General features: G+C 42.0%; 1 protein-coding gene across 1 annotated transcript in view; it reads left to right on the top strand.

Moving 5' to 3' along the window:
- The first annotated feature begins 5,570 nt into the window (after window positions 1-5,570).
- GRIP1 (glutamate receptor interacting protein 1) overlaps window positions 5,571-27,676 on the top strand; it is a 328,966-nt gene continuing 306,860 nt past the window's right edge. The window contains exon 1 of the mRNA XM_055712779.1: window positions 5,571-5,724. Within this exon, the coding sequence (XP_055568754.1) occupies window positions 5,670-5,724 (55 nt within the window). The 5' untranslated portion in view covers window positions 5,571-5,669. The remainder of the gene's footprint in view (window positions 5,725-27,676) is intronic.

Below are 27,676 nucleotides of genomic sequence, written 5' to 3'. Positions count from 1 at the left end.
CAGCAATGTGCCCATGTGGCCAAGAAGGCCAGCAGCCTCCTGGGCTGCATCAGGCAGAGCGGTGCCAGCAGAGTGATCCTTCCCCTCTGCTCAGCACTGGTGAGACACACCTGGTGTGCTGGGTCCAGTCCTGGGCTCTCCAGTACAAGAGAAAGAGGGTCATACTGGAGCAGGTCCATCAAAGGGCCATGGAGATGGTTATGGGCTTGGAGCACTTGATGTATGGAGGGTGAAAGTGAGTGAGCTGGAGCTGTTCAGTCTGGAGAAGAGAAGGCTCTGGGAGGATCTCATCCATGTGTATAAACACCTGACTGTGGCATGTAAAAAGGATGGAGCCAAACTCTTCTCAGTAGTATCCAGTTAAAAGGCCAAGAGGCAACTGGCACAAAATGAAATACAGGAAATTCAGTGTAAGCATAAGAATAACCTTTTTTACTGTGAGGATGGTAGAACACCAGCAGAGATGGGAATGCCTGCAGATGTCAGTATGTGAGGGTCATTAATGGAATTTTAGTATTGTTAGTAACTTGGGCACATTGGTAATGTAGATATATTGGTTAGGGGCTTAAGTTGTATTAAAAATCCTTAGCTACTTTCAGATACTTTGGAATGTCTTCCCTTATATCTGTTTTAGCTGTTTACTTATCGAAACATCTTTTTCAAAGATGACAGTTTTAAGTAATTCTAATTTTTAAAGCATTTTTTTAGTTAATGGTCTAATTGTATTTATACTTCAATATCAGCACAAAAGGCAGCAATAAGTCAGGCTATTTAATATTTGCGTAATTTGCTTTTTTCATTATATTGGTAGTTGTGTGCCCTTTGGAAATGATTTACAAAACTAATTTTTGTGCAAACAGAACAGTTATAAGCACTAATTAGAGTATTTTATTTTAGCAGCACACAAAACCCCAAAATTTCAAACTTGGGTACCTGTATCAATCCAGAGCTTAAACCCTCAGCATACTGGGGAACAGTGTCTCTTTGGTCTGGGGCAGGTTACAGAAACAGGAAAAGGCAAGTAGGTAGCCCTAGGAAGTCTGCTGTCCGGTGGGGTCGGTTTGTCTGTTTGACACAAGGGTGGTGGCATGACCAAGAGCCTACAGATCATCTTGTGCTGACTGTAAGCTTATTTGCTGTAGTTCAAGGCTGCTAGCGAGAACCTAAGAGATGTTTTCTTAGGGAAACAGAGAAAATCTGCCTGCCTCCTCAAAACATTAGATGGCTAAATCCAAAGGCACACAGGTGTATAACACGGGCAGCAGGTAGAGCGCAGGTTCCTAAGCCACAAACACAATCCATAAAACTCCCATCTTCGCTTTTGGTTATTTGGAAGGCTGTATATACCAAAGTGCTTATCTATAATTGCTTAGGTACCTAAATTTCTGATACTGAGCATACACAGAATTGCTGCCAACTTGCCTAAACTAATTGTGCTTGTGTTTTATCCGATTCCTAAATCTGTTTGGGACTGACAGACCAGGTAACCTGAGTTAACTACCTGAAAGGCCCATTTCCACAGGCAGGCTTGGATGTCCTCCTCTCCTGCTGAAGTCCACCACTGTGCCAACATGAGAGATTCATGGAGCCATAAGAAGAGCGTGTGAAAGGGACCATGCCCTCTGCACTGTCCTGAGGTGGATGCTTCACAGTGAGGCTGACAGTAAAAGGCTATTGCTCTGCATCAGGATGTGCTACTATTTTTTCTTAACATTTGTTAATAAAAGTGCTAAAATGCATCTAAAAAAAATATAATCAGCTGTTGGTATACTCCTTATGTCTCATCTAAGAACTTTTTGACCTGATGTTCAGCAATGTGACAAATATCTTTCAAGATAAGGCACCTTTGTAATAAAAGGAAAACAAAGAGAAAGTAAGAGCAGCGCACAGGAAAGATAACGCTGTATAAAGTGGATATCTGGTCTGCCTAGTGCTCAGTTCTGGCAAGATTGGTATCGCTTTTTTAATGAAATCACATCACATTTTAGTGTGTGATTCATACACATTTATGTAACCCTTGGTAGGAATACCTCAGTGTCAGGCATGCACTAGTGACCCGTCCATTTAAAAGGATGAGAACCTACCCTTCCTTCCTCCCAGACTGTTCAGAACAATATGGAAGTTTCCAGGGCTTGAATGACCAAAACCCCATAGAAATTGTAATATCTTACTATTATCAAAGTTATTTTAGGTAATTTTTTATTTTTATTTGCAGGAGATATTCTACTTACTACCTTTTAAAGCTCTTTTTAATCATGAACTATCACTACCATGGATAGTGAGTGCCAGTCACTGAGCAAAAAAAAGTGAAGTTTAAAGACAGTTTAAAGCTGAGGCATCTCTTGTAACTTAGAGGTAGCAAACCTGCAGTTACTGAGAAACATTCCAGTCCTCTGGAACAGAACACTCAGCCCCACCATCTGCATATTTCTTCTATCTAGCTTTTAAATAGTAAATAAGAACAGGAAATGAAAAAATGAATCTCTTCTTTCAGAACACTGACAGAATCAAACCTTTCTTTGGGGATATTATACTTCTTTCGCTTTTGATTAATTCTAGGCTGTTATCATACATGCTTCAGATGACCTCCATACTGCAGCAAGAAGAAGAAAAAGGTGCTTCCTTGAAAACCAAGATTCGATGCATTTAAAATTCTCCAGGGGAAAAAGCTGTAGACAGAAAAGAACTGGAAGGAAGTTTATGTGCTGCTGGTGTGATATATTCACCATAAAATGAACGTCTAAATCAGATGACCGCTTTCTTTCATTGCTAGCATTGGGATATGCAGAAGCAGTTATTCAGTGTAAAACAGCTCATGTGAGTAAGAAAATGCAATTAAATTAACTTGAGCCAGGCACCCATGCAAGCTTTTCCTGTAGCACAGAAATGGGGAATTACAGAGTGTCATTGCCTAAAAGGATTTATTTGTAAAGTCTTGCATAAGACAGAGAGAAGCATACATATTCCACCCAATGATGTGTATGTTGTTAGCTATTTAATGTGTGGTATGCTTATTCCTGAGAAAACAGATATATAAAAAATAGGAATTATCCCTCATTTTGAAACACATTTCTGGAGCAAATCCAAACTAGCAGCTGGGATTTTATAACTCCTGCAGGACACTGAAAAATCCCCCATTCAGTCCTAAGGAATTTTTACTCACATTCAAAGTGATGGCACTATAAAAATATAGCTAGAAAATGGCTTGTCGTGGACTGAAGAGTAGGGCAATCTACCACTATGTTCCTCTGACCTGCAATTTTGCAGAATTCCATTGCTGGCAAAAATTGGCTGGAGGATCAGAACTACAAAGTTAAAGCATGATGTTTGTGTTCTTTTCATTCATACAGTAAAGGCTAGGAGTAACAGCTGGACATCAGAGGTAGTAGTCAAGATTTAGGACATGGATGACACACAGTCATATGAAGTTTTATTTCATTCCATAGCACTTGACAGAGAGAGGTTAAGAGAGTAAGTGCCAAAATAATTTTTTAAAAGTAGCTATATGGCTTCTAAACAACCTCATTGCCTTGAAACCTGTTTCCTGGCTGTGTCTTTTCCAGCAGCTCTTGGGACAGTTCTCAGCACCTGCTCCTTGTGTCGGTGCCCCCTGGCCAGAGCGTCTTGTCCCTCTGAACCTGCCTCAAGCAGTGCAGTTGCTCTGCCTGCACGCCCCAAAGGCATCTTCTGGAAGCTTTGCCCTGTGAGCAAAGAATCTGTCTGGAGATCTTTATTTTATAATGCTTAGAAATTCACATGCATGCTGACATATATAGTTAGAAATGCCAATAAAAGCCTCCCCAATTTTACTTACGTAAAAAGACTATGAAAGGAAGGACAGTACTAGCATAAACATGTCTCTTCTTGAAGAAAGGACACAAGGCTGTGGTTCAAAGATGCAGGAAATCCTGATATAGTGCCCCCCTCAATGAAATAAAAATACAAATGGCCGCCACTCCCACCGGTCTTACACTTCTAACCTGGTAAAATGTTTTTGGTTTGTCAACAACATGCCATTGGTTTATGTTCTGGATCAGGTATCACTCGTCCTCTTGCAGGCAGCAAGAGAGTTACTGGCAGAGGCAACTCATCATGGTATACTCTTAATTCAGCAAAAGTCCAGGATATGCCTACTCTTCAGATGGATCAGCGGCACTGCTCAGCCATCCTGCCACGCGCGACTGCAGCATTACTGCTGATGGGACCATGGCCCAAGCGCAATCAAGGAAAAGCTGGTAGCTGCAAGCTCTCATTTACGGGATTTTTTTTCACGGGTATCATTCTGCTTGACACGCTGGAAAAAAATCAACGCAGAAAAATGCTGTGTCAGGAAACTGTCATGTTTACAACAGAAATTAAATCTAGGAAATCCTTCAAATCTTCATCTGAATGAAGGGTTCACATGTAGCTGTTTGACCATGTAAAATTACATGATTTCTATAAATATGAGGAAATGACAGACGATACGAAAATAATCACAACATAACTGCTAGGCAGGACAAAGCTCATATAGCAGTCCACCCCCAGAAGTGCCTTGGGGGAAAAAAAAAAAAAAAAAGCTTCCCTTATATTACAATCATTATTTTAAAATAACATTCAAACCTGCCACTTTGAATTTCTATAGTGGGTTATTTTCGATAAAAAATAACAGGAATATTTAATCGCCGCAGCATTAGTCTCCTATTAGGACATGGCTGTGTCAGAAATACGTTTAGCAGTGAGATTCGAGGTCTTTTGGTCAAAAGGTCGTAAGGAATTGGCTGTGACAACGGCAGCAACCCGACCTGCCGCAGCCGGGTCCCGGGCTCTCTGTGGTGCAAATCCCGGTTTATTTGATCCCGGGGCTGCCAGCCCGCTCCGCCCGAGCTCGCCGCTCCTTTAACTCTTTAAGTCCCCGCTCCGCACACGCGGGTGCACCGGCCGGCGGGGGGTCGCCGAGGGGAGCAGGGGGACGTGCCCGCGTTAGCACTGCATCCCCGCAGCGGCGGCCCGGGGCCGGGGCCGGGCGGGACGGTCGCAGCCGGCAGCACGCGCCGCACCCGCCTTTCGGGCGCCCGGAGGGGCCAAAACTCGGCTCCTTCCACAAGTGAGGAGACGGCGACCCCGGGCGCGCGTTTCACGCCCGCCGCCGTTAACCGCGCGTCACAGCCGCCCCCCCGCCCGCGGCGTGGGCACGGAGCGGCTCCCCGCGGCCTGCCACCCCTGCGGCGGCACCGCGCCGGCGCCCCGGCCCGCACCTGGCTGCCCGGCGCCCCAGCGGCCCTGGTCCCGCCCCGGCCCGCCCCACCTGGCCCCGCCGTGGCCGCCCGCCGGCCCTCCATTGTGCGGCCGGTGGCTCGGGCGGTCCCACCTGCCGCCGGCGGCGGCGAGGGCCGGGGCCGGGCGCCGCTCCGCACCTCCCCCTCCCGCAATCCCCCCGCCCACCCCTCCGTCCCCGGCTGAACCGGGGCGAGCGCGCCCCACCCCGCGCCCTTCCTCCCGTCCCCCGAGCTGGCGGAGCTCCGCCGCCTCCCCTCCCCTCCCCCGCCCGCCGCGCGGCCGCCGCCCCTCCGCCGCTGCCCGCCGGAGCCGCCGACTTCCCCTGAGCGCGGGTCGCCGCCGCCGCGCCCTGCCATGAACCGCCCCCCGTCGCCGCCGCAGCAGCAGCGCTGAGCGGGGAGCGCGGAGCCATGCCGGGCTGGAAGAAGAACATCCCCATCTGCCTGCAAGCCGAGCCGGAGCGAGGTGAGCGCGGCGCACGGGGGGCGGCAGCCGCGGCGAGCGAGGGAGGGCAGGGGGCCTGCCGCGCTGCCGGGTGTGCCCCCCCCGTTCCCGGGGCACGGCCGGCAGCCGCCCCGCGGTGGGACGGGCGGGCGGCCCCGCGCCTTCCATCTTGCGCCGCTGCCGCGGCAGGAGCGGGGGGCGGCGGCAGGAGGCCGGCACCGGGCGGCCGGGCCGGGGGGGCACAGCGGGCCGGGCCGCGCCGCCTCCGCGCCGGCAGTAACTAACTTTTCTCCGCGGTGCTGCCGCCCGCGCTCCCCCGGGTCAGGCTCCTAAAGCCGGGGTGGGTGGCGTGAGCCGGGGCCGAAGTGGGCGGCGGGGGGGGGGGTGGTGTCCGAAGTGACTTCGGGAAACTTCCCTGCGCGCGGTTCAGTCCCGGGGCCGCCACGCGCGGCGGCGGGGACGAGGCGGGACCCGTCCCCTCCCTCCCCGGGGGGCGCCGGCACGGCGGGGCCGCGAACGCCCGCTGCGAGCTGGCGGCGATCGCGCCTCGGCGCTGGGCAGCGCCCGCAGGAGCGGCCCCGCCGCCGGCCGAGGGGTGGCCTGGGGCCCCAGAGCCCCGGCGCAGGGCCGGCACCGGCGGACGGCAGGTAGTTTCGGGTCGGTTTTCAGAATAACCGGCCTGTCTAGCACAATACAAAGGTAAGTTTGCCATTTCCTCAAAGAGGGCTGCTGTCGCGGGGGGCTGTCGTGTCCCTGCGTGATCCCCAAGCCTGTGAGCGAAGGGGCAGAGGGCTGGTGGTGACTTGGTTGTGCAGGTCGTCAGTTCCGCGGCAGCCTGCGGGGGGCTGAGGTGCCTGGGCTTGTCGCCGCCGAGTTGGGTAGATGGCTGTAGATTCTGGGGACAGAATTCCCCCCAGTGTTAAGGAGGAGGAGGTTTTGGATAGGTGGCTGTCCTGCTGGGGACAGAATTCCCCACGGTGTTGAGGAGGAGGAGGTGTTCCTTGTGTGTGAGAAGCGCTGTACCCTTGCACTGGAGGTGATGGCCCGGCAGAGCTGCTGCCCTGCTCCTGGCCAGTAAATCCTGGCCCTAATGGCAAGTTCATTGCCAACATACGACATCATAAAAATAGCCGCTGAAATGCGCGCAGGTGTTTCAGCTGTGAAAAGGAAGGGTTTTAGTTTTTCCTCTTAGTAAATACCATCCTTACTGAAATCTGCGGTCACATTTCTTTATGTCAGGAGTCAGCGTAGCTGGGGAATCGCAGAAATAGAATGGATGACAGTTGTCAAAATGTATCAGAAGCTTTTACAGATGAGGAAACTTTAGAAAGGGTCTAATCTGGCTGCGTCAGAAACTGCAAGGATTCTTTTATTTCATTCTGCTTAAAGGTTGTGTCACGAGCTGTAGCGTGCAGGCTTGTCTTTATTCGAAGTAAATAATGTGAATGGTTTTGCTCTGATGGGTTTAATGCCGGTTAAGTTTGTTAACAGTTCTTGTTTATTCCTATTTTCTGTTCAATCTCTTTAATCTTCATTATGAAGCTGGATAGATTTATATGTTAACATTCTTACCACTGATGCTTTTCTTTATTGTGTTTCTACTGCGTAAATGGAAAAGCTCCTCTGTGCCTGAAGTAAATGATTACCTTCTAAAGTATGTTGCATTGTATATTGCTCAAGTTTAGCTAGTAATTCAGCAGGATTCCAGTTGCTGGAACTTTTATGCTTTAGACTCAGAAAAATAATACATGGTCAAAATAGTTAATCAGTGTTGAATTTAATCGTCCTTGAGTATGAAAAATAGATGAAATAAAGCTTTCAAACTAGCCAGGAAAATGGCCAGTGCAGTAATGAAATGAAGGTGCATCTTTAGCTAATGTAGGAGTTCAGTGTGGTATTGAGTTAAAAGGCAATTACACATACAGTTAAATTCTGGTTCAAAGCCAGTTGTGCTAACATCCCCCTCTTCTGTTTCTACAAAATATTTCCATTCAGTTACTCCGCAGAACATTTTATGTACACTGTGCCGTCAGAAGACTTTGGTGAATGGAAATGCTGTTACTTTAACATTGTAGCCGGTAATTTTCTATGATTCAGATACGGAGTAGTATTGATGTGAAATATTTAGTAATATAAATCGTATTTATGTCACATACACAAACACACTTATACGTAGGATATAAAATATCCATTTATCCCTCCCAAATGCATGTGTATATTGGGTAATAATACTTACATGGAATATAAGAATAAGAAATGTTTAATGCATGTGTATTTTCTTTGATTTTATGTACTTGTAATCTGATTGCTTAAATCAGTGTTTTCTTCTCATGAGAGGAACTAGTCTTTATTCAAGCCCACAAATGCCAGCAGGACTGACTTGCAGTGATTTTGCTGTACAACAACACAAAACTGCTCAATTAATTTGATGCTGAAGTTTCTTGGTGGTGGATAGTCCTAAAGCAGACTATAAAAATGAGAAAAAAAAAAAACAACCCAACAAAACAAACTCAACAAAGCAGAAAAAAACCCAACCACAAACCAAACAAAGCCTCAGAAAACAAGTCAGTAGCTAAATAATCCTGGTTCATCCACATGCCTCCTGCTAGCTTTTCCCTTCAGTCTCAGCTTTATTTTATCCACAGCCCATACCCTGCTTCTCTGTTGTAATAAACAGTTACTGTGCAGCTTTGATTTCAAGTCTAGTTGTAGCAGCAGGTTTGAACTGGAAAATAAGAAGTTGCTGGAAATGCTGGGAAAACTGGGAAGGCAAAGATGTCCTTATGGTGAGCCACAGGTGGTTTGTACAGACCACCTTTCCTCAGGCTTTTTCCCCTCAAACGTCACAGGCTTCTTTTTAGCTTCTCCTTGGGAACTACACATCCTACACATGCACCTGTATAGAGCTGATCAGCCCCCTGTGTCCTCAGCTGTGGGAAGGAGAGAAGTTGCGGGCACTAAGACGTGAAGCTTGAGAGGTGGGTGGATTTGTGAGGATGCGGGGACGGCGTGGAATTCACACTGTGTCCCGAGGCACCACAGTTCACTGGGTCCTGATAGCTCTTGTGTGTGTCCAAACCAGTGCAGCATTGCTCTGGGGAGCACTTCAAGGCTGTTGTAGCTCCCTTGATGCTCAGTTCCTCTGGTGTGTCAGGAACTGGATGGTGGTTCTACTGCAGCAGCATGCTTTGGTGTGAGCGCTCAACTTAAAAAACTCCTGAGGAGCTTCATTGTTTTGATGTGTGGAGCTGTCAGGATATTGCAAACAGCGATATTCTTGTGCAGACACACTGGGTTTGCTCGCAGCAGCGTTATTTTAGTGTATCAGTATCCTTGTTTGCCCCTTCCTTGCTTCAGAGCCCCCCTTCCAAAAAAAGCCTGCCTCAAAAAGTCCTTAGCTCAACCTGTCTTTGTTATTCTACAAGTCATGTGCTGAAATGGAGGTTATCCAAAAAGTTGACAAAACCAGAATTTCGCTAATGGAAATTGGCTGGTCTTACTGAAATGAAGTGGCAGAGACATGGTCAGTGCTGTTGGCTCACCTTGGCAATCATTGATACCGTGAGTGAAGGAGAATAACCTGGGTTGATGTTTCGAGCATCAGAGCAAGTATGTGTGTGTAGGGTTTAGAATTTGTGAGAGTGTTTTGCTGTGGAGAAGATTCTCCTCCAAGGGATGGCAATCAGTGGTATTTCAACAAGTATTTTTAGATGTCTTTGCTGCGCAAATTATGTGGAATACTTATGCCAACTAAAAAAAAAATATTGTATTATGCTGTTTTTTTAGAGGCTAAAACCGTATTTAAAATATGAAATGGATGGCTGCTTTTCTGTGTGCATACTGCAGCACAGTTACTGGGTTTCTACTGCCTGCTCTGTAACAGAGCAGCACTCTGCAGTGGCTGTGCTGCTTCTGGCTTCCACCGCCATGCTTATCGCAAGGAGTCCTCTCCTTTAGAGGACAGGAATTGTGCTCTGTGTTGAGTGAAAGAACTGTAACGTATGTCTGATGCAGTAAACCCTGTCATTTCAAAAATGATGTGAAGACTTACCAGTATAAGACAGTGTCATTAAAATTCAGGGCACACTTCCCTCCTCCCCAATTTTCTGCCTAAGATGCTAAATCAAGTCTTGTTATAAACCACCTAAAATGCTTTTTGAGGTGACATCTGAGCAAATACTTCGAGAAGAAAAATGTTCCTGGAATTAATTCTGTTCAATATCCCTTCCAATCAAGTTAAATGAAGGCATTTTATGGAACTCCTGTTTCAACTTTATAGCTGATCAAGTCTGACAGAGTGCAGAAAATAGTATTTGTATATCTAGTATGTTCACTATGGGACTGCTTGCGATCCCTTAATATACATGGCTATTAATTTTAAGAATACACCTAAGTATACTTTGGTGTTTTTTTTTTTTTTTTGGAAAGTATTATGCCTTCCACAGTTGTTCTGCCTCTGTGCTTAACATGATAGCCCAGTTATATCGAGGAAGAAGGGAAGACTGCACTTTTATTTTCTGCTCTTCCATCAGTGTTCAAAGTTCTTGACAGTCAGGGAAATTAAGTGAATTTGAGGAACCATTTTAAAGGAAACATTAGGAAATGTTTTAAAACACAGGATTCAAGGATAAAAAAATACACAAGTATTTAGTGAATCCTGTCTTGAATACAAAACTAGCATGTTCTCATAGAAGATGTTCTGACAACAAACATCTGTCCCTGAGGTTACTGCTGCATGAGCTTGTCTGCACATCTTAGGCTGGAAGAGAATCAGTTTCTCAGATAAGGGAATGGTATTGGCCTGTTACTGAACTTAATCATGGTATTGTGGGTTAGCGATTTCCATCGAATCAAGTAAGGCCACTTCGACAGAGGATATGCATCATGGTCTTTCCAGGTGCATATTAAAAATTAGCTTATATTTTCAACAGAGAAGGCTGAGGGTGAATGTTAATTGTATTTTAAGCTCTGGTCTAATAAGGCAAAAGGAATCTCTTCCTTCTTGAGCTTAAGTGGGTCTTTGGAAACTGAAGGAAGTAAGAGCTGGAGACCTAGGATTGGAAACTTTGTGCAAAGACTTTCTGTCTGTTTTTATCTGTTTTCTCACTGAAACTCTCCCTGAAAAGTTAAACTGGATGGCAGAAAACCTGTGAGGAGAGGATGTGCTTACAGTGGCAGACCTAAGAATCAGGACGAGATGTTGAGGGCAAACATTTGGAGAGGTGCTTGGAAGATTATCTCTATCCCAGTGAAGGCATTGCCTAGACTGTGTGGAGTCCAGACGTATATCTAGTGATTGAACAGTTGGGATATTTGGTCTTTTATGCTATGCAAAGGATGCTGTACTTGTTTAGGTTTAAGGTGAAGAAGTCATGAATAACAGTGGTAAGGGCAAAAATGGAAGAACACATCGCTGTATCTTAGCTGCTGATTTAAGAAGCTGGCTTCACTACCTGCCTTCTGGTTCTCCACTAGCATCTGAAACTATAACTAAATCTGAAATTGGAAAACTAATAATAAAAGGCACATTAATAACAAAATGCTAATTACAAACTGTATGTATTTTGTCCTTGTTGGGGCTTCTGCCTCTTTTCACCGTAGTCTGCCCGAACTGCATCAGTTGGTCTTTCTCCATTTTCTAAACTGAACTCTAGTGAAGACTTTGCCAGGTGGAATAAGATGACAGTCTAGAGCTGGCTTTCATCAGCATGGAAAGGATGCAGGCACTGTGTTAGTTTTTTCATTCCTTCTCTTAAAATCAGCAGGGACCAGGAGGGCTCTAACACAGGGATGGAAAGGAGGCAATGATTGCTTCCTAGTGCCCTTTTAGCATGAAAGGAATTGAGAATAATCAAAAAGCATCTACATCTCTTGTGATCTGCACAGCCAAGTTAACAGCATTTTATGACCTGCAGTATTAAAAGAATTTGGTGAATGTTGCAGAAGCTTCATGAAGAATCTTCACTGATTGCTGGGAGATGATCATCTGATGTGTCTGGGTCATAACCAAGGTTTTTTCCCATATAGAAAGAAAAAGTGAGATACTGGGTGCAAAAAAGTGACTTCTTTTTTTTTCTTTTTGCAGAGGCAGAACAGTTTTTGCTAATGTTTCTCAAAAATGGAGTTAGATTTGCCAGCGATAAGTGATGACTTATTGATACGGCAGCAAACACTCGAGCTTCCCTCAAAGAACAGCAACATGGAGAATTTGAAGTGCTAAACAACATTGCCACCGATAGGCGCAGTTGCTTTTGCTGGGTGTCTTGGGGTCACAAAGGGTGTAAGCTCTGAACACAAGTTCTTGTTCGGTTTCCTGTGCACTGAAACGTTGGAGAGAGAGAGGACCTGAAACACAGAAGCTTCAGTGTTATATCCTTCAGCAATTTAGATGTAGACAACTTTTCTTGAATCTCAGTGCATACCTATATCCCAGCTATGGGTTGTTTCTTGTCTGATTCAAAATTACCTGAGCTGCTGCTACTGAAGGCTCTCCATGAAGAGCTGTGAAGATTGTGTCGTGCTCAAGTGGCTGCAGTAGGCGAGGCTTGATGGTGTCTTCTCCACATGGCTCCTATCTGATCCCTGCTTAATCATGCTGGTGCTTTTGCAAAACGATGCATTGAGTCAGCGGTTGTCTGTAAGGGTCTTATGATTGTGGCTGTGAAATTCATAGGTGTTTGAATGTTTTTCCTGAGCCATTTGAATTTGTGCACATTGAAATGTCAAGAGTACCGTCTGTCCTGACTTACAGAAAAACAGACTGAGGAGAGGTGTCAGCATCCAGTGTGGGTGGGGACTGGGTGATCACCGGCTCATGCTTCAGTCTGGCAAGATGAGCGTGGCACCCTGTAAAATTCAGGGTAAAATAGCAACATTTATGTTGGATACAAGTAATCTTGATTGCTGGATCACCCTACTGATTTTCCTTTCCTTCCTCTTCCTGCTGCTGGCACAGGCTGTGCTGGGACTGTTCTGGTGTGTCCTGTGGTATGGGGTGGCCGCATCTTATGGTTCTGAGTGATGCTGATGATCTGATGTCTTTTTAAAACCTTGGTTTTAACAGTGCTAATTCTGCTTTTCACTGATTCTGCATCACAAGTTAGAAGCAGTGTTTGTTCCGTGCTTTCTATTGAAATATTTTAAAGAGAACATGTGAAGGAAAAGAACAGGTAAGCAGGGGCTGACAACTTTGATACCGATATTTCATATGGAATGATTCCATATTTCGTATGGAATTTTGGTGTCTGCTCTCTTTGGAAATTACCACAGGAGGTGAGAAAGGCAGGCATGACTGATGCGATCTCAGTCTTTTTTTGTGCCTTATTTAATTTCTCGTTATCAGTGAAAATCGCCACCACGAAGACTCTGCTGCTGTGCATTGAAAACTGCAGAGAAAATGGTTTTACTGTCGTCTCTACATACTGGGATCCCACGGACATTTAGGGAGTTACACAGTTCTCTCTCTAAAGTTTAAATCTTCTCTCAAAATAACATAATTTCTTTATTCCCTGAAATATAAAGATAGAAATGTAGTGATGACAGTTAAAAATAACTGTTGGTTGAACTTACTCATAATTCTTTTTACCAGTGGGATGGGACTGAAATGTTAATGCCACCATTTTGTGGGGTGCTAATTGAATATTGTGTGACTGAATACAAACGTTTCCTTATTAGTAGACAGTATTTTGGATGTTGTAAAGCATTGCTAGAATGTGCCCTCCCAGTAACTGTCCTAGAAAGGCAGGCACTATGTAAAAAGCTTATTTTTGTTTACCGAGACGCACTATGTAGTGTGGCAGTTTCATGGTAGGTGAATGTACAGAGAGACGTGGTCTCTCTGTCCTGCACTGTAACATGTGAATTAAACACATTTACATTTAACCAACAAAATGAAGACACGTCTGTGACTGTAGCATGTGTTTTAAGTGAGACAGATCTGATACGATTCCTCCAAGCTTTTTGTTTCTATGGATATCTGTTAGTGAGATAGAAGCGATGCCAGCTTTTCTACAGTTGCCTGCAATGGAGACCAGGTGTTCCACAGTCCAGTGCTTGTGTGTCAGTTTAGCTGTTTCTACAGCGGGACAATATTCAGGAGTACTATTTTTTGCAGGCAGATTAATAACTGGCACTTTTTTGGGGGGTATAGTAACAGCTAACATCCTGCCATATCCTTTTATAGTGGTCAGAAATGTCTGTGGGATAAATGTGTTCTGCATAGGCAGGAAGAAAGAAGGTTTGTTGGGTCCTTTGGGGTGGTGTCTTCCTGTGGTTCGGAGCAACGTTGTTTGCTCATGGAAGGCCTTATTGAAACTTGTTATTAAAATGGGAGTAACACACCTGTGGACTATTTGGATTATATTATTCTTTTTCGTTTGGATTATCGTCTCTGTGGACCAGATATCGTGTCCTTTGTACTGCTGTCACAAAGAGGAGTTTTTCTGCTGCATCTCTTTTTCACCATGATCACCAGCTCCTCTTCCCTAAAGGTCAGGAGCAGGCTGGTGCTTACAGGTGCAACCTCTCGCCTGAGAAGTTCTTTTGGCATCTTAGCAAAGCCAGAATGGTTCCAACAAGTGAGTTGCATCTCCTGCTGTACTCTGCATTCTCAAAATCCCTTTAAAGCATTGATAACTGGCAGGATTTTGTCCTCGCTTGTACCCATGCTCCTTATGACAGGGTTGGGACCTAGTTTGAGATGAGGTTGTTGTGGAATAAACGTACCATTTTACTAGCCTGACAAATTTAATTTCAGTGACATTTTCAGTGAAGTATTTGAGTTGGTTTTGTCTTAGGAATGGATTATTTACACAACGGTTGGGCAGACAGTAGAGCGGTAGTCACACAGAAAGTACTATGGGGAGTGAAATTCACTGCCTGGTAAATGGATGCAACCCTGCTGCATTCTGGAGGTTAATTCACTTGTGCCAGCAAATCTGCTGAGCCCTTATAGCTGTTAGTGGAGGCTGTTTCTTAATCCAAGGTCTCTTCTGAAAGTCAGGGAAAATTATTGCCCAAAAGTGTTGCTTTCTTCACATGTATCTGCTGTTTTTGTTCTTTTGTATTTTAATTTTTTGTAGTGATGTTGTAAATATTGCAGTGTTTTTGAATGTGGTGAGATTTGAGCCTGAGCCTTTTCAAAATACCTGACATGCTTGATAAAACTTGCAATTTCTTGAAGAATATCCCTGTAATTTACTTGACCTTTTTTTTTTTTTTTTTTGGTAATACTAACCTTTCCCAGACCAAACAAACAGTATATAAAGATGTAGGCTTTAAGTAAACTGTGTTGTAAAAGGTTCTTCATACATTTCCTCAGTCCTACCAAATGATGATGTATCTCCTCTCTTCAGAAATGTGTTTTGAAATTATAATTTGTAGTGCTTTTAACTTCACCTCTTACCTGGACTTTTTGCTAAATGTGCAGGAGCCAGATAAACTTGCATGATTTGCATGTCAAAAGTGAAGCAGTTGATTAAATGCTTTTAGCCGGGGTGTGGGCAGCTGCATGGAGAGGGGAGAGGAAGAATGACATGGATAATGTGTAAGGGTAATTCTGTAGCTTTATACTTGTAGCTCTTCTGAGTCAGTAACTTCATCCAGGAATGTTAGTAGTAGCAAACACCCTGCCCCTCAAGCACAAAGTGTTAAAACAGGGCTGGTGCGTGTTGGGTTTTTTTTGGTGTTCACATTTGCTTATTGAACAAACAGATCTTGTAACTTCAGTTTCATGTTGTCTTGATTTGAATATTATAAGGCTTCAGTATTCCCAGGCTTGTCTGTCATTACAGCTGCTGACAAAAATGATGCACTAACTCAGGCTTTTCTTATAGTCTCTCTTAATGCCTCTGTCTGTCTAGAGCATACTAAACCTAAAGTTTTTGAAATTTCCTATCTGCCTAAGGTGTTGCTTTCACATGTCCACAGATTCAGGCATGCACTGGTACAAACATTTATGTGTTTGTTTAAGAAACCAAAAAAGTCATGAATACTATGTATTGTATTAGTTCATCATTCTGCTTAGATATGTTTTAGATGTGTTCGCTTCTATTTTAAAAATATTTAGTATGAAGTGATTCTTGCTTTTCAGAACACTTTAATATGAAAAGAGCCTTAATTTTCAGATGATTTGCCCTCCTGTCATGAAATACAAATTTTTCAAACCAATGAAAAAGAGGAAGGTTCAGCTGCTGGCTCTGTAGTCTATTTTCTGCTTTCCTCAAAGATCAGGGTAGCAGGGAAGTAGTGCCCGAAGTCATATTCCTATACATATGTTTCTTTTTCATGAAGTGATTGAAGTAATTTTAAAAAACGCAACTTCTGAGAATTTTATGATGACCACCTCAGGAGGGTGGTTTAAATATAGGAATCATCCTTGTAGTTGAGTTATGGAGTTCCAGGTCATCTTGGGGAAAAACTTGTCTTTAATATTGTTCTTTCTCATCTTAAAATATACATCAGGCCAATTTTGACATTTCTTTTCTTTTCCATCACTTGTTGCTTTTTGGGATCTTACCAGCATTGGCAGTATGTTTTCTCAACCTTTTTTTATTTTTTTTTTTATTTTGTAAGTAGTTGTATTTAGTTTAACTGCAAAGAAAAAAGTCAGCATAAAAAGAAATAGCATGATGGGTGTGTTCATTGAAACTGAGTAATGCTTTGGTGTTTAGGCTGATACACTGAAGAACAGTATTGGAAAGTAGCCTTTAATTGACTTGTTTTAAGTATTGCATATTATTTCCTTAGTGCTAACTGCCTCTAATAATTACGTAAAGTGTCTTTTTGTAAATTGCATGGTTTTGCTTTCAATTATAAAAATGAAAATTCACTATGTTTATGTGAAACTTCTTAATGTCCTAATTGGAAGATTCTGGATTTTAAGCAGTGATTTGAATGCATTGTAATTTTCTGGGGAGTTTATACTGATTTGTAGATTATTCCTACACAGTTAGGATACTCAGGGTTGCAGTTACACACGTTTAAGGGTTTGCAAGGTTAAAGGTAAGCATTTTTGTTATATTTAAGAATATACTTTTTGTGGCGCACTGTGTACTAGTAAAGTACAACACACAAGGAGCACAAGTGAAGGTCTGTTCCTAGAATTGTTCTGAGGTTGTGGTTTATGGCAGTATTCTTTAAACAGAACAATTGTAGATTATTGTATTGAATTTGGGTGTTCAAGTTCAAACACATCATTATCTTATTTGCATGTGGATTCCAGTTGTTAATAAAATATTAATCATTTTGCCTCAATTGATAGCACAAAAAGCATTAAAAGAAAACCAAAAACTATCCATGAATTGATATCAGAGAGATCTGTTTATCAGCAGAATATGCACATGAAAGGCTTGAACCAGCAAACTGCCCTGCATGGAATCCAGCAAAATATTTAAAAATGTGCACGTTTTTCTGGATTAGATCATGACACTCAGTAAACTGTTAGGATCTAACTGTAGGAATGGATAGCACACATGGTCCCAGTTCATTTGATACTAATCTTGAAAAGATCTCCCAAGTCAAGGCCACTGAAACTTTGCTTATATGTACATATACTTGAGAATGAATACTCCTTTGAAGTCAATGTGCTTAAATTTAGGCTTAAAACTTACATGCTTAAGTGGATCAAAGGATAATTCTAAAAAGTAACTGTTTATTTTCTTTATGTAAAGATCATTCTGGTGAATGTGCTAATATCTGATTTGTCTGGGAAAGAGAAAGCCAGTAAAAGGGATTTAAAATACCATAATTTTTCTCCCTCTCTTTTTATTAAAAGCCTTTTTTTTCCCAAGATAACATACAATATACAGTGTTCTTTGATGGCATTCCATTGCTTAATCCTCATATTCTTTGTTGGAAGATAAGTTAAACATGTTTAACTGCAAGATGCTTTATATTCTTTTTTTCTGGTGGATGCATTGCAAAATGTCGCATCATGAATGGAAGTAATATGCAAAAAACGTATACTTGGAGCTGGCAGTTTTATCACCAAAAATGACACATACCATTTACCTGAACAGATTTGAGATCCCATCGTGTTTTCAGAGTTGCCTGATTCATTATCAGAAAAATGCTGTTATTTGTCATAGCAGGAGGAAGAGTCTTGGTCAGAGTGAAAACATGAGTTTTTGTTTGCTGCCCCCCTTCCCCCCAATTTATCTTTTGTGTGGGTCCTAAAACCCACAGACTTTTCCCCACTGCATATTGGAATATAGTAGCCCTGGAAGCAGAAGTTACCACTGTACAAAATAGGGTAGCGTCTTGGTTGAAATCCATGAGAATTTTCTGCTGAACTTGTTGAAAGTATGTTTTCGGTCTGCTACCTTTGCTGTTGTTGTTTGGGACAGCTACAGTTTTGGCTTCATTTTTTTGGAAGCTGGAGTACTGCATTGGATGCAGTGAGGGGGTCATCTGTTGAGAAAGAGAGATTTAAACACTGTGGGGCTGTTACTGTGAATTGGCATTGAAAGGTGTTTGGAGGAAAAATAGCAGCAATGGTGGTTTTGTGCTTTATTACCTTAATTCCCAGGCTGTTTAAAATACATATATCTTTCTGTATAAGCCTTACTACTGTGATTTTGTATTCCAGTCTCCCTCTTTCTGTGAAATGCTGATGTATTGTCTGTGTTTTGAAAATGCTTTGCCACCTGGGAGGTGTTACTGAAATCTAAGTAATTACAGAAATATTAAGATTTCCTAAGGAAGTCATAAAACGCTCCCAGACAAATCTCAGTGTTTTCTGCTTTGTCCAGCAGAAGAGGGATCTTTAAGTTCATTAGCACATTTCATCTTCATTAGTGGTTTATAAACCTTAGCCTTCCTTCTTTAAAGCGAGATAGGTATTATTCTGTGAAAAAAGAAATTGGGACAGAGGTGTGGTTGGTACAAGATCACAGTAGACATCTGCTTTTCAGTTTGAACTTTCTCATGTTTTGTTCTTCACTCAGTGGAGCACTGCGGTAAGGCTGTGGTCTTTCGTGTATGCAGGAATTGTACGAGATTTCTCTTCAATAGTTGGTTAGAAAATATGACTCGAAGAAAAAGAGGAACCTTTTTCTGGGTGTAGAAAGCAGCACTTGTGTGAACACAGTGCATAGGAAGGATTGCAAGTCCACCTGCTCATCCTTAGAAGCAGGAATCCAATTTCAAATGGAACTCCATATCTAGGCTGCCATGCATGGAGTAAGGTGAACAATAATGAAAAAAGCTGAACGAACCCAGTGGTGTTCTGCAATATCATTGCTGTAAATCTCTTCTAGTGTTCTATAGCTTTCCAGTCAGTTAAAAAGAAAATATTCTTTGTTGACAGAAAATAACTCATATGTCTCTTAACAGACTTCAGTATTGCAATGGTAAGGAACACTGGTGTGTAAGTTATTAAACCGTATGAATATTTGTGTATGCTAGTTTCCTGTTCTACTAGTGCATCTCAATGTGTTTATTTGAAGGTGTCCCTGAAAAAAAAGTCCTCAAGGAACATCTTTTGAACATAAATGTTCAGTTGTGGGGAAAGAGGCATTATTTTCATAATGAAAATGTCATCTTTCCCCTGAACTGAGGTGCTGCATAAAAGGTAGACAAGAATAAAAGTACTTTTGCTTATTTGATCTTCCAGGAGCAAGTTTGTGATCTGCCATTGCAGAGTTTGGGGGCTGATCATCTATGAGCCCAGTTGCACAGAAGAGAGGAGATATTTTTTTTTTCCTTTGCATGTAAAACCACGAATTTACATTTATGTTTGTAAAAAGTCTACTCAGCTAATACTAAGATGTGAATGCCAAAATACATAAGCATATATGGAAGAATAGTACCAAGTTGGACTTGGCAGCATTAGGTTCACGGTTGGACTTGATAATCTTAAGGGTCTTTTCCAACCTAAATTGTATAATTCTAAGTTCATCTGTAAGAAACCAGTTGAGCTGGTGATCTGCACCCTTCCTCCTGATGTCCCAGTGATTTGGACATGGGAGTTAGTTTCTGAGACTGGTCTCGGAAGCTGTCTTATGTTTTACTGCTGAATTTTTCCTAAGACTCATGTTTTACTGAGCTTCTAAGGTTGTCTTTTTGATGGTGATGGACTTGAATTCCTTGGCTGCTTCCCCATTACTGTGTAATACGGAGCATTTGCCATTCATTTTCTGTCTGACTTGAGCGGGTACGGCTCAGTGTCATAAGACTGCTCTTTGGCTTTCCTTAAGTTATGGGCATCATCTAATATAGTAAAGAAAAGTAAATGTGTTTTACATTAGGTTCTGCATTCAGCTATCAGCATCACGTTCTGTTTCTTTCTGAAACTGAGTTTGGAATGCATTTTTATATAATTGGTTTTTTTTTTTTTTTTTTTTTTGTATTTCAAAGTTGCAGTGAATTAGGGCAGTTATGGGAAGAATTTTGATCTTCAAGGCAAAGTATAGGCTCAGTGGAAAACACCAACAGGCAAACAGGTGGAGTATATTGCCATGGAAGCCTTATTTCATTGGCAATGGTGAAACTCCAGATTAAATGATGTTTCTTTATAAGATGTTTTATTAAACAAAAAGAAAAAAAAATAAAAATTGCAAAGCATTATACAGTAACTAGCGATTCTGCTGTGGTGTTCAAAGATGTGAGCTAGTATTTGCCCATTCAAGGAAATACTAACAAAATGTCACTTTGATTAGAGGAAGAACAACTTAAAGGTCTAGTGGTTCCTTCATCTGCTTCTTTACATACAGTATAGACTGTGTAAGCATAATTTGAGATTCAGAACATGATTTGTTTTGAAAAAGCATTTCTAATTCTTGTTCATTAAAAGTCAAATTAGGGTATTTAAACTTAGGAATAAGCAAAAATTCATGGGGTGAAATTGTTTGAAACTGTTTTAATTATGTCTCATGTCATTCTGCAAATGTTTTAATTTTTGTGACGTGTTTAATAAACGTAATCAAAATGTGGTTTTGATATTTTATTATTTCTAGTTAAATTAAAATGAGGTATTTCTTAAAAGGAAAAACAACAAGAACCCCCTGGTTTTCCACTAACTTAAGTAACCCTAAGCCCCTAGTTCATCTACTGTTTTGTATTTCCATTTGTTATATTAACCTTGATGTCTTCACATGTTAGTCTTTTTGAATGGCTTAATAACATTTTGGTTTATGTTTCCTTTAACAATGTTCAGCTATTGCAATGCATCTTTTTTTTTTTTTCCTTAACTGTGATTGATTTTTGTTTTAACAGAAGGAAAAGGAGAAAATAAAATTTGAACAGGAATACTCTGTTTTGCATGTCCACTGGGGCAGAGGTCCTTCTCATCTACCTTATCTGTGACCATATCTGGTATTTCCCACTTCAAGGCAATAAATGTGGTGGCAGTGAAATGCAGGGTAACCTTCCACTGGGGAATGATGGTTAGAAATTTATTATTGTCCTGAACTTTGAGAATTTGTATTATGTTTGAAGCTTCTCTATATTTTATTGCTTACTGTTATAAAGTGTATATGCCTGTCATCTCTACAGATGCCTGATTTAACCCTGTCATCAGTTGTCTTAGTAGTATCGTACAGAAATGAAATTCACAGTCTAATTTTGCATTGGGTGAAGAAAGTCTTTTATGTTATTACGTGATAATTCTGATGAATGTTCTGGTTCTCTTGAGAACAAGTAAACAAAGTCACCCACTGGGGCATGCTTTCACCTGTATCTGTCCTTGTCACTGCTGTCCTTATTCTTTGTTGTAGAGGCCTGCTATGCTTTGGCTGCACGTTGCTTGGCTGTCCCTCACGTCTGTGTAGTTGGTCAGTGTCTCTTCTGAAGCTGGAAGGGTGCAGATCCAGATCCAGATGTACCTTTACTGTAAACTTGAAATTCTCCCTCCCATTGTTCACAAATCCATCCTCCTCCCTGCTTTTGGAGCCACTCGTGTTCTTTGAGGAGAGCTCCTTACTGGGTTGTCCATTGGTCCTCAACTTCTATGTTGCCCTTCTATTCGTTTTCCCCAGGTACCCTGACATTGCTTATAGTCTGCTCTTCATTATCCTTTAAATTGTTTACTGATTACACAAGAATTATTAATCTTATCAATCATCCTTCTTTCATGTTGGTCTTCAATGTTTTTCTATGTATTTTTTTTTTTAAAGATCACTTTTTCCTAGTTTAAGCACATTCCTAGTCTTTCCTGGTTCACTTGAACTGATGAAGATTGGAGTCATGGAGTTAAGAAAAGTCAGATCTTGTCCTTGAACATTTCTTTGAATTCAGTTAAACCACTGATAAATTTGATAATATCTTTTTCTTTTTTTCCCTCCCTACTGAGTTGCATACGCCTGCTTTTGTGTGAACCTTGTAATTTCTTATCTTCAAGATGACTGTAATTTATTTTGCTCATTTAAGATTTTTATTATTGTTTGGGCTAAATGTTTAATTTTTCTTTCTGTGGGATGAATATATATATATTTAAATAATGGCAGTCCATTGAGGAGATGGGTAAGAAAAGGAGGTGGGAGAAGAGAGAGGTATTTCTGTCTTTATCAGAGAGCTTTGAAAACCTGGGGAATTCTGACCGATACTGAGGGCTCTCGGTTCCAGATTCCTTGCCGTTGAGTTAGAAGTTATTCAAGCTAGAGCTATAACTCTAGCTGCAGTTTTCTAAGCCCTGAAAACCCAAATAATTTCCAAATCTAAAGCAAGAGCTCTGGAGCTTGATGTTACTAGCCACTCTGTATGGTGGAACATCCTAAAGCCACAGCCCCAGCAGCTCGACATGGGAAATGACCAGAATCCATGTGTGGTTGCTTTTTTTTTTTTCCCCCCCCTTTTTTTTTAAATAGTACTTTCTGCATGTTGAGGTTATGTTGGTTTTTTTTTTCCCTTCAAACATTTAGGTTTTGACAAACGAGTAATTTGTTGGAAAATTTTGAACTCTAATTGCAAGGACCAGTAATAAACAAAGTTGATATCACTTTATGCAAAATGTGGACTTACTGTTTGAACACAGAAGTGTAAGTTCAGTGGCACAATAGAATGTAATGAAGAAAAATACCATCTGAATGTATCAGAAAAGCATACATCATTAATGACGAGAGAGGTAACTTCTAGGAAGAAAACCAAGTATAAAAGGCCATTACTACTCTAGAAGTTGGAATAGTTGGAATTATCTGCTTGGTATTGTCAGTGGTTGTATCTGGGAGTGGGATAGATAATTTGATGTACCTTGGAGTGACTTCTAGAGAAAGACTGTAAATTGATATGGTCATCATGCTGCTGCCAGTCTGCATGTGTTGTGGGTGGTGGCAGCAAAAGTGCACGTAGCTTTTGCAAAGCCACTCTTTTGTCTGTCTTTAGTTGAAGGTTAGCTGCTATGAAAACCACGTGTGTCCAATAGCTCAGAACTGAGCTGCCCTGGCAGCTTCATATATTGTTTTGAAGCAGCAGGCTGTGAGTGCTGTGGCAGCCACGGTATTAAAAGTTAAGATTTTTTTTTAGTAATTATTTATGAAAATAAATAATAAATCAATATAGTAGCTTGTATCTATTTTGATTTTACTCCACAGCTGGCTTGGTTTGTAGCATGAAGGAGCAATGCCTGGCAGTACTGGCCAGTGAGCTCTCTTGTTTCAGCAACTTAATGGGCAGTGATCATTGTAGTTTGCACCCAGCAACAAGAGGAATTTCCAGCAATAGCTACAGAGTTTCCCAAACAATTTCAGCTGTTGGATTTACTTGAAATGTCAGAAAGTTTTTTTCACTGAAGATCCTGTGCTTGTAATTTGTCACCCCTGCTTTCTCCTTCCTCTGCTCCCTAAGATCAAAGGGTCTCTGAACCGCTCTCCCTTTTCCATCTCAGCTATTCTCCTTTTTTTCTTTTGCATTTTCTGCTGTCTTTTATCCTTGTTTCTTCAGGTCTGTCCTGTTATCGAGTTACCTCTTTAGACATGCATTGTAAGTTGCACTGTCATGATGGTGAAGACAAGCCAAATAGGACATAATGCTTGTTGTTGTCTGGGCATAACTTACGACTTTTTTTTTTTTTCCCCGCACCAGTACAACAATAATTGGGTGTATGGGCAAACTGCTGCATCTACATAAAGTCAAGAAGAAAAATGCCAAAAAAAAGACCAAAAAGGTAATTTTATCTAGTGGTATTCAGCCTGTGGATCATGAATCCTGGTGGTCCATAAATCACTACAGAATGGTCCTTGAAACAATTGTAAAATGCCCCGGACACACACGCTCCCACACACTCGGCAGGATTATGTCCAAGTGTGTAGGCAGGCACAGTCAACGGTGGCTCCCAGCCGCTGTCCAGACCTCATTAAAATGTTTATTGCTATCTGGTTCTGAATTTGTCACAGTTCTGTTGTTTTACCCAGATATTGGGTATCCCTGTTCTCAACTTTCTGTGGTGCCAATACAATGGTTTCTTGCTCAAGGAAGTCACTGTCTCTGGCTCGCAGTCCAGATCTTCTGCAGTGAGTTACAGGCTGCTTTCCATGTCTAACACCCCATCTGCTTGCAGAATAGTTTTAGACCCCCTAGTCCCATAATCCCAAGTTTTACAAGTTTTGTTTGTAGTCTTGTGCTTTGTTTCAGTGCGTACCTGGCTAATACGTTTTTTCTCACCCTGGTCTGACAGTTGTTCTATAATTCTTCATGTCTGCTGTCAAGCTGCTCTTGGTGGTCATAATGATCACCGTGTTTTGTATGTTCTAACACCTATCTTTTGTATCAGAGTATAAAGTTTTCAGCAGTAATCCTTACAGGGAAAGTCCAGTTTTGTCCTTGTAGCCTTGGAATACAACATGCTTAATGAGATCAGGTTTAATACTTTCTTATGGGCACACATCAGAAATCTGAAAAACACACACACTAAATTGTTTCTAAAGAATACATCTAAATACCTTATTTTGTGATTGGGTGTTTACTGTACTTAAATTTAGGCAATTTTCCATGACACACTTGTGATGTAAATTTGAAGTCCTTACCCTGAAACATGTGAATGGGAGGATGTTCTAGAGAAAAGGTGATGGCTATTTTGAACAGGAAGATTTCAGGTATAATCACTTACTTCAAGTATGATAAAATCCTTCCAACTCTCTGACCCACTTGGTTGGAACAAGAACAGTAGGAGCAACAATCACCCAGAGGCAATTAATTAGCACAGATTTCAGTCCAGTTAAGATCTGGCAAAGAAACAGATACCTACAGAAGTCAAAGTAAGTAGCAACTGTAATAATAGGTAGTACTAACAATGAAAGAGTTGCAGGAGAAAGTGATTCCTACAGAGTGGCTAGAAGCTAATTTTCCATGTGTTGAAGGGATGCCATAGAGAATGAGGTCAACTGGTACCAATTCTGCTGTCTATACCTTTTTTCCTGTGCGGTAGGGAGTAGAAGTCAATGCCTCTCTTCTTAGAGAAGAAGAAGAGGAAGAACTCAACAACACTGAGAAGCAAAACTGCCATGAACAAATCCAGCTATTCTTGCTTATATCCTTTCAAGGAGAAAGAGTTATCTAATGTAAAAAAACATCAACTTTCTGATAAAGGCCAAAAATGTAACTAAAATTCTTGACATCCAAAATGAGCAGGAGCTGATAAAGAGCCCTTTTAGTAAATATTTCCCCTTAGGACCCACAGAGGAACCTGGTATTTCCCTCCATGTTGCTTTGGGAAGATGTAATTAAGGTAAAATGGGAGCTTCTGGACAAAACAAGCAATATGTAAAACCTTACAGGTCTGAGGAAGAAAAATCCGTTTCATATTCATTTCCCTAAAGTACACAGAGCTGAGGCTTTGCTCACAAAAGAAACTGTTACACCAGCTGCATGAAAGGGGAGATTTGTTGTAGGAAATGAATAGATAAATATGTAGAAGTTCTCAGGAGAAATCGCATGGTATCAGCTATGCTCCAGGCATCGTGAGATTCTGCATAGGTTTTTCAGGGCTCTGAGCCTGAAGACCACAGCCACAGCTTAATGGAATTAATGTGTCTCAGCATTACTGGTAATGTTCAGGTGGGCTTCAGAAATTGGTGCTTTGTAGATGTATGTGCTCTTGGGTGTATCAAGGTGGTGTGCCACAGAGCAGGACTGAATTTTATGGCTTGGTCCCAACAAGTAGCAGTGTCCACTGGTAGGGAACTTGTTATTGCCACAGGGAGTGTTGAATTTTAGTCTTGGCTTAACTGGGAGTAAAACTTTTAGAACCCTTAGCCTAATATTCAACCATGCTTTGGGAGCGGTGGAGGTCTCATAAAGAAGTTCCAACAAATTTCCTACCTGTTGGAGGCTGAGTAGAGCAGAGAGGTACAAATGAATACATTTTTAAGGTAATCATTAAAAACTCATGTTTTGTTTGATAGGCTGGACGCCTGACATTTGTGGGTATCAGCCAGCATGTATGTAGCTCTGAACTGGCCACGACATGCGTAGCTTGCTGTGGGGGGATGTTAAAAGGGACCTGGAAAGGAGCTTCTAGTGTGATAAGGCAGAAAAGTGTCAGTAGTGGGGAGGGGGGCAAAGGAGGGAGTGTGTGGGATTTGAGGAGGGGACTTCTTAATCAGAGGGGAAGCAAACTCCTCTGGTTCAGCTGTAGCATGAACAACAGATTGTGTTATGTCCTATAGCTGCTGTCCTGCCGTGTCAGTTGGACTTTGTGCCTTTGTCACTATTACAAAGGCAGAACCTGCCTTTATCCCAGGTCTCTGGGAGGCAGATGTCTTTCCTGTTTCAGTTTTGGGCTTTTATCTTCTATATATTGTTTTTTAATTTAGCTGCTATTTAGAAGCAAGGTGTGAATTCAGACCATTGTGTTGTATTTATTGTGCATGCCATATTTTATAAAGGGAGTAAAATCAAATTTGCCTTAGAAAAAGGCAGTAGTCAGACTGCACTGAGCACATGTGTTACAAACGTTCCTTAATTACTGTATGTGTGTGGGGTATATATTGCTGTATATAGCCCCCTCCACCCTGGTATTCAGTGCAAAGATGAATAGTGATTATTTCCTGAGCAGTTAGTTAATGTCTGCCTTCTTATTGTCCAAAGTGTGGCCAGTGCCTCATTATTCAAATAGTCTTCAGATTCGGAATTACTCATTTTCTAATGGATTCTGTGGCCTTCATCACAGTGTTATCTGACTAAACAACGTTGTATGGGGCTAGATAAAATTCCGATCATTCCCATTGTATCGGTGGCAAAACAAGGAACCAACAGCTTAAAGTCAAGATTGCCCGATAATTTTTGTGGCCCTTGCCGAGACGCTCTTCCACTCTGCTTACCAGATGACAGCACTGAGTAGAAAGTTTCATTTGCTGCTCCCCTTGGCCCCGGTTGCAGATGCTTTCAGGCTTTGGCAGAGTGCATGGAGTCCCTGCAGGTTAGCTGGTTTCAGGCTTTGGGAGAGAGGCTGGATAGGACAGGGTCAGCCTTGCTTGAAACTTGGGTGCAGGGATTTGCTGGGGGAAAATGAAGGGTTACATTGAAGGCTCTGGTGCAGAGTGGCAGGAGGACCAGCACGTGGATACTCACACTGAAGTCCTGCCTCCTGTAGCCTTCAGTCCTCTCCTTTTAAATGTTTGTGGTTTATACTGGCTCATCTTCCAGTGGTTCCCATTCTGCGTGACAAACGCATGCATAATTTTCTACCTTCTCACTGTAGCTCCTAACTAGTGCTCTAGGTTTTTTTTCCTTTTCTTTTTCTTACCTAATTTGTTTTCCTGTTTGTTCCCAGTTTTCTGAGCTTACGCTCCTGTAATGCTTTAGTGCATCTTGCTCTAATCTCTGTGTTTGGGTTTTGATACAGCACCGTTTGTCTCATGGGCAGAACAGGTTCCCCCATGTCCCTTTTAGCTCCTGATCTGTTATCCACCACTGAAGACAACGTTTTCTGCCTTTGCCCCTACAGTCCCAGACTGATGGGAATGGGTGGCCCATTCCAGGCTTTGGTTCCCTTAACAGATTTGTCTGTGCATGGTAGGTCTGCGGCCAGACTTCTCAAAAG

The sequence above is a fragment of the Falco cherrug genome, chromosome 5 (assembly GCF_023634085.1).
Source record: "Falco cherrug isolate bFalChe1 chromosome 5, bFalChe1.pri, whole genome shotgun sequence".
Lineage (NCBI taxonomy): Eukaryota > Metazoa > Chordata > Aves > Falconiformes > Falconidae > Falco > Falco cherrug.
The sequence above is the reverse complement of the archived record's forward strand: the minus strand, read 5'-3'. Positions and strand labels throughout refer to the sequence as shown.